Genomic DNA, 13,576 nt, shown 5'->3' with positions numbered 1-13,576 from the left:
TTTCCCGCACATTTGTGGCATGTTTCATCTCGCGTACAGTTTTTTGCAATATGATAGTATCCCCAGCATTTAAAGCATCTTTTAACATTAATATGATTGAATATAAGACATTTTCTCCATCCTACATTTAGTTTCTCTTTTTTCAACATCAATTCATGCATTTCTTCATCTACTTCAATTATTATCGAACCTTCTTCTTTTTCTTTTCTTCTAAGTTGATTATTATCATTTCTTTTTTCTTTAACTATTTTCTTCACTATTCGCATTTGGAATCCATCATTTATTGCATCAATTCTATTCTGCTTCTTGATTGTAGTTATTAAGTCATCATCATCCAATCTCATTTCTTCTTCGCTGACATTGATAATTTTTATTTTAAGCTTCATCTGCGGTGATTCCGTAACTTTGAAATGTTCTCCTAGTTTGTCTTGCACTGTGGCTTTCAACGTTTTCATTTCTTCTCCAGTTTCACAACCCATGATCACTGTCCCCTTGCTTCCTTTTTTTAGCTTCGTTATTCCCATCGCCATGTTTTTGATATCTATCTTTTCTTTTATCAATTTTTTTGTAACTTCACTCTCTTGTTGAATCTTGGGTTTGATAATTATAACATTCTCTTTCTTTTTCTCTTTAACCGCTTCACTATAGCTCCTTTGTATTCCTCCTGTTGATCCACTTACTTCTCCCTGTATCATTCTTTTCAGCTCTTCTAGCAGTTCCTGCTTAATATTTCCCAATTCTTCACGAACTATTTCCTTAACCATCATTTTAATTTCCTTCTTACATGCTGTTTCATCTTTTATTTCTTTTACAACTTTTACCAGCCAATCTATTTTTACGTCAATAGTCGATGATCCACTCGTTCCTGATATTCTATTTCCACTACTTGGCGTCGTAAACGAACCTATAGATCCTGTAGATCCTAGCCTGTCCCTGCCACCCCCTGGCCACTGCCGATGCCTTCTTCATGTCTATTTCACTTTCAATTGTAAATCTGTCAAATGGGCCAGAACACGGTACCAATTCTTGATTTTTATCGTAAATCCTATGCTTGCTTACACATCCTGGATGGTAAAACAGCTTAATACGATTCAGCTGATAGCAAGACTTGCATGTCACCACCTGATTTTTTATTGTCTTTTTACATGCCGAGCATCGATATTCAGCATATTCATCGTCCATGCCGATAATTATCGGCTGAAACCGGCTAATATCAGCGTAAGCGATCAGTCACCTCTGTTCCACTGTCACACGTCAGCACTTTTGTGTCCACCTTTAATGTCTACCTTTCGTGTGAGACTTTGGTGTCCCAGACAGAAAATGCACTTCTCACGCCCACAAAACAGCATATCCCGGCTAGATAACTCTCATGGCTAATGCCGGTCTATGCCGCTATGACTTGAATAACTTTCTATCACTCCCCGTAACTATTTAACCGTTTAAAAGTTATTACTTTTGCCAAGCGATGTTTGACACGTCTCCTCCACAGAGAGAAGAAAGGAGAGAGAGAGAGAGAGAGGGAGAGAGAGAGAGAGGGTGATGGAGAGGGAGAGCGAGAGGGAGAGGGAGAGGGAGAGGGAGAGGGAAAGGGAGAGAGAGAGAGAGAGAGAGAGAGAGAGAGAGAGAGAGAGAGAGAGAGAGAGAGAGAGAGAGAGAGAGAGAGAGAGAGAGAGAGAGAGAGAGAGAGAGAGAGAGAGTATCATCATACACATCATTGGATATTACTTTTATTTTCACTTTCATCTGTATTTGACATAATTATTTGAAATACCGTGGTATTTATTTGAACAAATTTGTGATTATTATTTAATATATTTTTCATGCCTAATATCTAAAATATTTATTTTTTAATACTTATTTAATACTAGATATATATATATATATATATATTGTATATACACACATATATACATACATATATATACATATATATATATATATATATATATATATATATATATATATATATATTATTTATTTATTATAATTTGTAACACTTTCGAAAAGATACTTAAGAGGCTTTTGGAATATTATACTTATTAAAATGTTTATATTATATTATATGAAGCATTATTTGTTTATGTTTTCACGAGAAAATATTATATATCAAGTATGATTTATATATCATATAGATCATTGCTTCATATAGCTTTTTTTCACTTTAAAATCTATAGTTATACTTTAGTATTTACTTTTTATTATTTGCAATATACTTGTATTGTATATGGAAAAGAAGTAATGTTGTAATATACATTATTATATTATTTATTTATAATATAGTGTATATTATATATTATAAAATTTATTATTTTTCTAGGATATTTTTGTGATTGCTGTTTTGAAGAAGACAAACTTTGAGTGATTATTGAGATTTCTCATTGGCTTTGGGAAACTGCGTTTTAATTTGATTATTGAGGTATACGATACTATATTTTTATTATTGCTATTGATCTTTTAATATTAAAGAAATAAATAAATTATATATATATATATATATATATATAGCACAAATTTTTCTTTAATTAACGCAACTTTTTAATATTGCTAGTGACAGAAATTGAGATGTGAAATATATATATATATATATATATATATATATATATTCTTTTTATTGTTAATATATGATTATTTGGATATTTTTCACACTAGTATAATCTATAATATTTATTTATTTATCTTATACTATTTATATAAAGAAAAGTTATGTGCTTATTGCTAATTTATATTATGCTAAATATATATAAGGTGTCCTACCAAAAGTGGCCATTCTCTTTTATTTTTTAAACTGAAAGAGATAGACCCTAACAAATATATGAAGTTAAATGGTTTAAACTGAACTCTATTGTAAGCATAGTGGCTGCTTCCAAAAGCTATCTGTGTTAACAAACGGAGAGGTATGCATAATATGAATATTCTGATATGATAAAAATTGTAGCGCTTTTTGATACGAATACAACAATGTATGATATAATGTAAATATTTTACATATTATACGAGTTTTATCGACTTGAAATATCGCGGGCGATGTCTATCTTTTCACTTTCTGCCCTGCGTTATGGACAATTTCTGACTCGTGCAGTAGAGATTGACATATATCATGTTGTCATTTGATCATAATACTTAATCCGAAGTTGGCCATATCGCAGGACCGAAAATGAAAAGACAGATGTCGCCCGCGATATTTCAAGTTGATAAAACTCGTATAATATATAAAATATTTATATTATATCATACATTGTTGTATTTGTATTAAACAGCGCTACAATTTTTATCATATCGAAATATCCATATTATGCATATCTCTCTGTTCGTTAACACAGATAGCTTTTAGAAGCAATCACTATGCTCATTCGTTACGGTTTATCTCTTTGAGTTTAAAAGATAAAAGAAGGTAGCCACTTTTGGTGGGACATCCTGTATACATACAGCTTTCTTTATTTTATTCCTTTATTATAATTATTGCTAAGCTAATTAAGAAAATTGCTTAATAATTATACTTATTAAAATATTTATTATATGATATGAACTATTATATCATATTTATTATATCAGATATTATTTGTCTATATCTCCTCGGAAAAAAAATCGATATAGATATATAGAACAATTATATAGAAAATATGTTCATATATGTTACATGTTTATTGCTAATTTACATTATGCTATATAAACAGGATATACGAAGTATCAAAATCTTTTAATATTTCGGAAAATATATGCATTGTATAAAAAATATTTCATATTTTAGACAAAACTCATAGGATTGTAAGAGAGACAGATGATGATATTGAATTTTAATAAAGGTCATTTTTTCAACGTTTTATTTTACGAGTATAGATATAATTTTATTATATATTAAAATACAATATATATAAATGAAAATATAAAATATCAATGAAAATATAAAGTATCTCGTAAGTCATAATATTTTTTGGCTATGTTTATAATCCTTGTAACTTTTTATGCAAAGAATCTATTTACATAAAATATTTAAAGTCATTCTATTTAAAAAAACAAAATTAATCTTCCCATAAATTCTCTTAAAAATTCTCTGTATCTATATACAAGAAAAATAATAAGAATTAAAAAATAATTGAAAAAATAATTTTTCTCGTTTTATTTGAAATGGATAAAGATTATATTAATTATTGTATAACTATTAAATTAATTTATTCTTGATTACTGTTAAGTTTACTATGGAAATAAAAAAATTATTTATTAATTATGTATGCATATTAAAATATTTATTTTATTTTCTTTACACTGTTATTATTATTGTTAATTATAATAATCAGATTAATCTGTTATATCAGATTAGTTTTCTGCGAAAAAATTTATTTACACTGCTGTTCACATTAATTTTCTGCAAAAAAACCTGGGACTTGTAATTTAAACGATTGGTGACAATTCTATACATGTATCTAAGAATAGCGGCTTCTCAAGAATTAGAATAAGCAAGTAAATACAGGATCAGGCAAGAAAGATTTATCAGGTAATAAAGATCAGGATTAGGTAAGTTAATCAACTTAATTTCTTTTTTTTGTTTCCTTTCTTCTTCCCTTCTTTTTTAATTTTATTTTAAAAACTATACAAGAGAAGTTACTGTGTGCTCATAAAAAACGGTTGTTGTGCACTTGCAGAAAACGGTTGCTGTGCGCCTATAGAAAACGGCTGCTGTGCGGCTACAGAAAACGGCTGCTGTGCGCCTACAGAAAACGGCTGCTGTGCGCCTACAGAAAACGGCTGCTGTGCGCCTACAGAAAACGGTTGCTGTGCGCCTATAGAAAACGGCTGCTGTGCGGCTACAGAAAACGGCTGCTGTGCGCCTACAGAAAACGGTTGCTGTGCGCCTACAGAAAACGGCTGCTGTGCGCCTACAGAAAACGGCTGCTGTGCGTCAATATAGTACGCTAATATAGAACTGCTGTAAGCTAATATAAAGTTATTATGCATCTACAGAAAACGGCTGTTACAGCAAAATATATTTTTATACAATATATATATACAGCAATATTATACAGCAACAGAATATACAGAATGTCTATAAAAATAAAAAGACATATAACTTTATTGCCTAGAGAAAAAGATATAATTGTTCAGGGTGAATGGTTAAGCGACTTACATATGGAACATTTTAACTACCCTTTACAAAATTGTTCAGATTATAGACCTGTTGAAACGTGGCGAATACAATGCCTTAATACGATTCAGCCTATGCCAAAAGATAAAAAACATATACAAATATTGCACAGTTCATCAGGACCATTTGATGGACATTGGGTATACAGTTATTATAACAGGAAAAATATATTTATTTATGATTCGTTAAATTCTAAAAAATTACATAAACATCACGAACAATTCCTGACAAGATTATTTCCAATATATGATTTTAAGAAATATCCTGTCAAATTTCCAACCGTGCAACATCAACCAAATGGTAACGATTGTGATGTTTTCGCAATCGCATTTGCAATTTCATTAGTATTTAATATTAAACCGGAAAAAATAAGATATGATCATAGTTTAATGCGTTCACATTTGGTGAAAATACTTGAATCAAATATAATAGACCATTTTCCACAAGATTTACAATATAGCGTTTCTCAGGAAGTGCTTTCTTTAGCAGTAATAAAATTAAGAGAGGCTGAAGCAACTCGTATACATATGATGCGTCAACGTAAGACGGAGCAACAAAAATTGGTTCCTTTGACTAAAAAACGTCTTTGTGCAGATAATGTTCAATTAGAAGATATTAATAAACAAAATATTGAAAATCAATGCGTTAACATAAAAGAATATAATACAAACAATTTAGAAAATAAATGTGCTAAAAAGCGAATTCAATATAAAAAGAATTCAGAAGAGATTTGCACTAAACAACGGCATAGATATGAACAGAATTTAGAGAACAATCGTACTAAACAACGACAACGATATCAAAGGAACTTACAAGATAATCGTATTAAGAAACGGCATCGATATGAACAGGATTTAGAAAATAATCGCGCTAAAAAACGGGCTCGATATGAAAAAAATTTAGAAAATTGTGCTACGGAACAAGGTCGAAAGCAGAATTCTGTAAAACGATGCACACAAAAGCGTACAAATTATTCTCAGAATTCTCAGGTACAGCAAGATAGACAAAAAACAATAAATACTGATTGCAAATGGCTTTATAATAAGCAGCATTATGAGAAAAGAAATAAAACAACTATATCCGCAATAAAAAATTCTATTACTAAAAAAATTACAAAAAAATATGAAAAATTTTGGTCGCAAAACACCATAAAACTTTGTCATTCTTTACAAATATTCATAAAAGATATTGTAAAGAAGCTTAGAATTAAAGGCCATGTTGAGAAACAATTAGAAGCTGAAAAAATCGTACGTTGGTGTATGTATATTAGAAATAGTCATGTTCGCAATATATACAAAATGTTAACTTTGATTAAAAAGAAATCAGAAGTGAGTTTGACTCTTGTCGCCGAATGTTTTACAATTGAAGAGAAGATACATGCATTATGTGGCATATCTAGACATATAGCCTCATCTGAAAATTATTTCATTGATTCTACATATCATAATGTAACTTCATCGAAACCTTTGATAATGAATATGGAAGGACAAGTAGTAAATATATTACCGTTAATAAAAATACAAGCAAAAAAATCATGGTTGTGCAATACTTCATGTAAAATAAACGATCCGTTTTTACTTAGCCGTTACCAGAAATTTCTTAAAACTATAAATATATGTACAATACTTTAAAGAATGTACCAAAATTGATACAAAGTATTCATGAATGTACTATAAAAACTTCAAATAAGAAATTGGGCCATACGCGTAGCTGTCATATTGATTTAACACTTTGCAAAGGAATGTTTCTTCCAGTTCAATTATTATCGCCTCATTTTCCAAAAGTAAGAATTATTAAACGTTTAATTTATCAACTTACACATTTTTATCGAAAAATGGAAAATCTCGATAAAGCATTAACTTGTGCTGATTTGAACATATTAAATGAGATTGTAACTTCTGCACAAGAAAAAGCAGATATGTACAAACATCAACAGACAGATACAACTCTGAGCGATGATGATATTATTTCTAAATATCATGAAGTGTTTAAGGCTTTCATTAAACGTTCAGGAGATACACCACGGCATATTTGCGTATCATGTGAGAAATTGTGTTATAAAAAAAATATTTCTAAAGTCAATAGTTTTCAAACACAAATAGACATTCAAATTTGGAGAGATTTAATGGCACATATACAACAACAAAAAATTAATGCGGACAATTTGAAAAAATTCTTATACAGAGAGCTAAAGCATTTCAAACTGTCCTCAAAATGGGAACTGTTATTAATAAAAAACTACCTCAAAGACAAATGGTACAGAAAGTTAAAGGTAGAACATTTCATTTACCACTTCCGTTACAGGAGACATTAAATAAATTATGTTCTACTACTGACCCAATAAATGATAATCACGAATTATATATTTTAATTAGAGGTATCCCGACAAAATCAAAGATTATTTGGGAAGAGATAGTTGATGTTAAAAAAGTATTTGATGCTTTAATGTGGTTAAAGCACAACAATACTTTATACTCTCATATTATATTGCCAAATAATCATAATGATTTATGTTTGGCAAAATTGAAAAATTCAGAATTCCAAATGGAAGAGATAGAAAATAATACACAAACGACATTGGATGATGTGCCTGAATTATTGAATGATCCGATAGAAAAGATAAATAATGATATAGAAGTTACATTAGAGGGTCAACAGAAAGCAATGTTAACTCAAGTTACTGATGAAAATGATGGCTATTACGAACAATATACTATCTATCCCTTATATGAAAAGAAAGCAAATAAAACTGCGGCAACCTTATATCAAATGTTAAAAATTCAAGATTTGCCTTTGGATAATCGTGAACAATATTTAGATTTAATGTGTTTTCCGGATTTATATCCTTTTGGTATTAATGGACAACATGAGACTAGGCAAGTTAAATTTTTGATCATGAATTTATTAAATGTCGTTTGACATCTAAACATCCAGTACAGATTAAATCAACAATATTTATTTTATTTATTGAACAATGCGAATATTCGTCAGTTAAGTCGTGGAATTTATCATAAAATGAACGTAACTAATCCGCGAATTCGTTATACAGCTGCAGAATACTTAGAAGCAGTGTCGAAAGAATTATTGGAATCTAATTTGAATACAATATTTGCCACACTTCGAAATACAGAGCAATATTGGCGTAAACCAAGAAGCGATTTAAATTGTATGACGCAGCATTATGGACCTGCGACATGGTTTTTAACATTAAGTCCGAGTGAATGGTTATGGGAAGATTTAGGCGAATATATTCGTGAGGTAAATAGATGGCACGACACCTCTTTATGCGTTAGCGTACTTGTTGCTAGAGATCCTGTATCAGCATCCAGGTTTCTCGATATTAAATTTCGGGCAATGCTTGACTTCATTAGCTCCAAAGATCATCCAATTGGAGAAGTAACACACTATTTCTGGCGACGAGAATACCAAGGTAGAGGTATACAACATTTCCACTTATTAATTTGGATTAAAAATGCACCGATTTTCGGTGAATCTGTTATTGAAGAAGTTTCAAAATTTATTTTACAATATATAAGCTGCAAAATGCCGGAAATATCTCGCCATTATTGTACAGGCGTGTTAATACACATCAACGACATATACATAATGATTATTGTCTTCGCTCTAAAAAAGTAGAACGTAAAGTTATTGGTCGGTGTTGTTTTGGATTTCCTCGTCCCGTTACTGAAACTTTGAATATGAGAGATGTGGCAACTTCGATAGCAGGTAGAAAACAATTGAAACATAAAAGTAGGCTTTATGATCTTCCTCGAACAGATAATGAAGTTAATATAAATGATTATAATCCTGTTCTTCTTATTGCATGGGAAGGTAATATGGATATACAATTTATTGGTGAAAAATCATCACTGCTTACCTGGTACATTACTAAATATATGAATAAAGCGGGAAAAAGTGAGTTGTCTGATACCATCCTTGATAGTAAGAATAATAAAAACAAATTATTAGCGAGTTGTCTTTGGAATATCGCTTTACGATTTACGAATAATAGAGAATGTGGAGCTCTCGAAGCTGCTGATACATTGTTAGGTATTCCTTTATATGGAACTGATCGAAACACGACTATTAAATGGTTAGATGTTAACCAGATACGATATAGAAAATTAAAAAATCGCAAAGATATTGAAGCTCTCGATGCTGAATCTACAAATATATTTTATCCATCTTTAATAGATAATTATTATCCACATAGACCAAACGAACTAAAAAATATGTCTCTTTATGAATTTGCACAATGATACGATATCTCGAAAATAAAACCGAAAAATGAGGATATTGAATATTATAAAATAGTTAATGGTTATTATCTTAAACGGCGACAGCGTGGATATCTTATTAATCATTATAGATATGACGTTAATACACAACCAGAAAATTATTTCTTTTCGTTATTGCTTATGTTTCAACCATGGCGAAAATTGGAGGATCTTAGAAATGAATGCGACACATGCCGAATCGTTTCACAAAGTAAAACTGCATCTTGTAGAAGCCTTGCAATATCATGAAAGGTTAGAAGAATTGCAAAAAGCATTTCAAACTGCTAAAGAGTTAGTTCAGCAATGCTTAGATGACGATTTACAGAAACAACAGTCTCAGGATGATCCTGAAAATCCGATTGGTATTCAAAATATAGAGGCTGGTGAAGCGATGCAAGATTTTAAAGATCTTGGTGATAAAGTAATTCGAGAAATTCGATGTATCTGAAATGATAGCAAAATTAAATATGGATCAAAAACGAGTATTCGATAGAGTTATTAATACTGTAGATTCAGATAAATCAGTATTACGATTATATGTTAGCGGAGAAGGTGGTACCGGAAAAAGTTTCTTAATCAAGACTATTAAATGCTGGATAAAACAAAATCTTAACAAAGATACTGCTGTAGCAGCACCTACTGGTATAGCAGCATTTAATATAGATGATTTGACAGTTCATAGATTGCTTCAATTACCCGTTGAACATGGTCATACTCCTAAGTATAAACAACTATCTGATCATGTATTGAAAGTTTTACGAGCAGATCTTAAAGATGTTATTCTTTTTGTAATTGATGAAGTGTCAATGATATCTAATTTAACTTTAATGTATATACATCTTCGATTGTCTGAAATATTTGACACTAGTGATTGCGATGATGGTTGGTTTGGTCAAAAGCACATTCTTTTATTCGGAGACTTGCTTCAACTACCTCCTGTACACGAAGATCCTATCTTTATGCATTTATCCGATGAAAAAATTGCTAAACATCTTGGTTCCTTAAGTGCTGTTAATTTATGGACTATATTATTTGACTACGATGAATTGATAATCAATATGCGCCAGCAAGGAGATGACTCTTACCGTGAGTTACTGTCAAGAATTCGTATTGGTTTATTGACAAAATCTGATTGTAAGATTCTCGAAAGTAGAAAAATATCTTTCAAAGGAGATTCTTTCGAATCTAGATTAAACGAATTATGTAATTTTATTGACAATCTGCCATCAGATACCATTTGTTTACTGCCTACTTGTCGTATGTGTGATGTTCTCAATGATGCAATGTTAAATCGCATTGTCTCTAAAGAAATATTATTAATTGCTGAAGATACGATTAAATGCATTCCATATATAAAAAAGAAAGTATTAAAAGTATTGTCAAATAATGATGATGATAATAATTCTAGAACAGCTGGGCTTTCAAAACAAATAACAATTAAAATTGGAGCAAAAGTTATGATACGGCGTAATATTGATGCTAGTTCGGGTCTTGTAAATGGTACAATCGCTACAGTGATTTCAATTGTACAAGATATATCTACTGATTACGTAGAAAAGATTAAACTTCTTTTATCGTCAGGGTTAGAATATTTAATTGAAAGAGTAAGTGTTAAATTTGAAGTGATTGATAGAGCTTATGTTATCAGAAAACAATTTCCATTATCTCTGAGTTATGGCATCTGTTGGCGAGAGCCGGTTAATAAATCAAAGGAGACGTTTTCCGAATAAAATATATTGTTAGTGTAAAGCGCTGCGGCACACCGGCCCAGTCAACCCGGGCCCCCGACCACCCGCGCCCCCTCTGCTTAAGATCCGCCGGTACATCATTCTATCACGCGCAGTCGATAACGCGCCAAGTTCGAAATCATTTTCGCAACAGCATCACTATTCATAAAAGCCAAGGATTGAGTTTGCAAAGTGCTATTATAGATATTGGTAACTCTACATTTAATTGTGACCAAATTTACGTTGCATTGTCGCTAGTAACATCTCTAGAAGGATTACATTTGATTAATTACGATCCTGCATCGGTAATAGCTAGCGAAGAAGCTATCATCGAATATAATCGTCTAAAAGGGATACATAAACCCAAAGCAGAAATGATTACCGTTTCAAAAGAGCGTTATCGCAAAATAAAAGATGTTCTATGGGCATTACCAAAAGTAATTACTTCTGTCCAAAAATCACATGAAAAAGTTCGACAAAATACTGCTTGGGTCATACATGGTTTCCAAAATACAGACGAGGTTTCATGCTATGCAAATGCGGTATTGCAATGTTTATTGCATTTAAATGTCATTAGACAGCAATTGTTTAATTGCGATATATCAGATGTTTTACGTATATTAATGCATCGATATGAAAATGGAATGAGCAATTTAAATACATATGTAATACGACAATGTTTAGGAGAATATTTTTCAAGCGCTGCAAAACGAAATGCGTCTGATTTTCTTATAGCTCTTTGCGAAAAATATGATTGTATAAGAAGTTTAATAGAATATAATAGAATTTAATAGAAGAATTTAATAGAATTTAATAGAAGTAACTTCTATTACGCGGTGCAAAACTTGTGGTAATACAAAAACTATTGTTGATAATAATATTATTATTTCGATTCCTGTTAATAATTTGAAAAAGAAAAGTTATACTCTTAATGATTTATTAAATGTTACATTTTCACATTGGTATCAATCACACAATGAATCATGTGAACATTTTACTGGAAATGATATAATACTTAAAAAGGAAATAACATTGACAACAGAGATAGTTGTTATTCATTTAATATTATTTTCATCGCAGGATGATAAATTAATGAAAGCAACAGATAAATTTAACTTATGTGCTGTTCCAACAACTAAAGTATTAATAGCTGGACAATTGTATAAGACGATGAATGCTATACTTCATCATGGTTCACGTATTGATGAAGGTCATTATATAAATATATATTAAATTGCTCATTCCATATCTAATATTTGGGTCGAAGCTGATGATGCGCAAATTAAAAAAAGGCAGTGGCCTAGAGGTGCTAAAAATGTTTATATAATATTTTTACAAAAAATTGCTAATAAATAATATATATTGGAAATTATAAAATAAAGAAGCATTTATATAAAAAATTCTTCATTAAAAATACATTTTTATAATATCAAACTTATGATTAATACTTAATTATTTAATAATTGTATTTCGATCAGTCCCATATAAAAGAATGTCTCGTAATGTATCAGCAATTTCGTGAACAATACTTCATATTCTGTATTATTTGTGAACTACATGTGAAAATATTTATACAATATAAATCTGCAATAATTTGTTTTTATTTTTTATCCTTACTATTAAAAATAGAATTGTATAACTCACCTTTTCCGTTTTATTTTTATATTTAATGATGAACTAAATAAGCAGCAACAATTATTCATCAATGGATTTAGAATAGATTGTGAATAAATATATATTTTGAGTGACATGCTAATTTGTAATTATCCGTTATTTTTACAATAAGAGTATAAAATAAAATAAACAATTATATGTATACATTTCAATAACCATATGTATTCTAAAAGATTTAATAAAGAAACGTAATATAAAACAAAAAATTAAATTACACAAATTTATACAAAAATTAAAAATTTATACAAAAAATTAAAAATCAAAAACTTATGCAAAATTAAAAATTAATACAAAATAAAAAAATAAAAAAAATTTTAATTATAAAAGACGGCGCTGCTAAACTGAACAATGTTCTAATGATATTAACGTACTCCATACTTTTACATTGCAGTTATTAATGTAATGTTTAAATTAAATTAATTATTTGTTAGTTTAAGATACATTGCAGTTATTAATTTGGAAACATAGCAGCGCCAAGTTTTTTATAATTAAAATTTTTTTACTTTTTTTATTTTGTATTAATTTTTAATTTCGCATAAGTTTTTGATTTTTAATTTTTTGTATAAATTTTTAATTTTTGTATAAATTTGTGTAATTTAATTTTTTGTTTTATATTACGTTTCTTTATTAAATTTTTTAGAATACATATGGTTATTGAAATGTATACATATAATTATTTATTTTATACCATCTTACACAATTGTTTATAATTAATATATCCCCAATAGTTAGATGTGTGTATATTACAATTGTGCGCT

The 13,576-nt window shown here is 29.7% G+C and overlaps 1 protein-coding gene and 1 pseudogene across 1 annotated transcript; one reads left to right on the top strand and one right to left on the bottom strand.

The window, feature by feature from the left end:
• Nucleotides 1–4,599: 4,599 nt before the first annotated feature.
• LOC138934297 (uncharacterized) lies at nucleotides 4,600–4,953 on the bottom strand. The gene has a single exon (XM_070297924.1). It carries the CDS (start codon nucleotides 4,951–4,953, stop codon nucleotides 4,600–4,602), a length of 354 nt encoding a protein of 117 aa, XP_070154025.1.
• Nucleotides 4,954–6,612: 1,659 nt separating this feature from the next.
• Nucleotides 6,613–12,500, top strand: LOC138934202 (uncharacterized; annotated as a pseudogene).
• Nucleotides 12,501–13,576: the final 1,076 nt, after the last annotated feature.

This window comes from Polyergus mexicanus, unplaced genomic scaffold (assembly GCF_030449975.1).
Source record: "Polyergus mexicanus isolate NDT 795.1 unplaced genomic scaffold, iyPolMexi1.0 SCAF_6, whole genome shotgun sequence".
NCBI classification, from domain to species: Eukaryota; Metazoa; Arthropoda; class Insecta; order Hymenoptera; family Formicidae; genus Polyergus; species Polyergus mexicanus.
Note: the sequence above shows the minus strand (reverse complement) of the source record. Positions and strands in the feature narration are given on the sequence as shown.

Bases quoted from the DNA above. Each gene is read 5' to 3' on its own strand.
- LOC138934297 (XM_070297924.1), bottom strand. From the start codon at position 4,953: ATGCATAATAACTTTATATTAGCTTACAGCAGTTCTATATTAGCGTAC.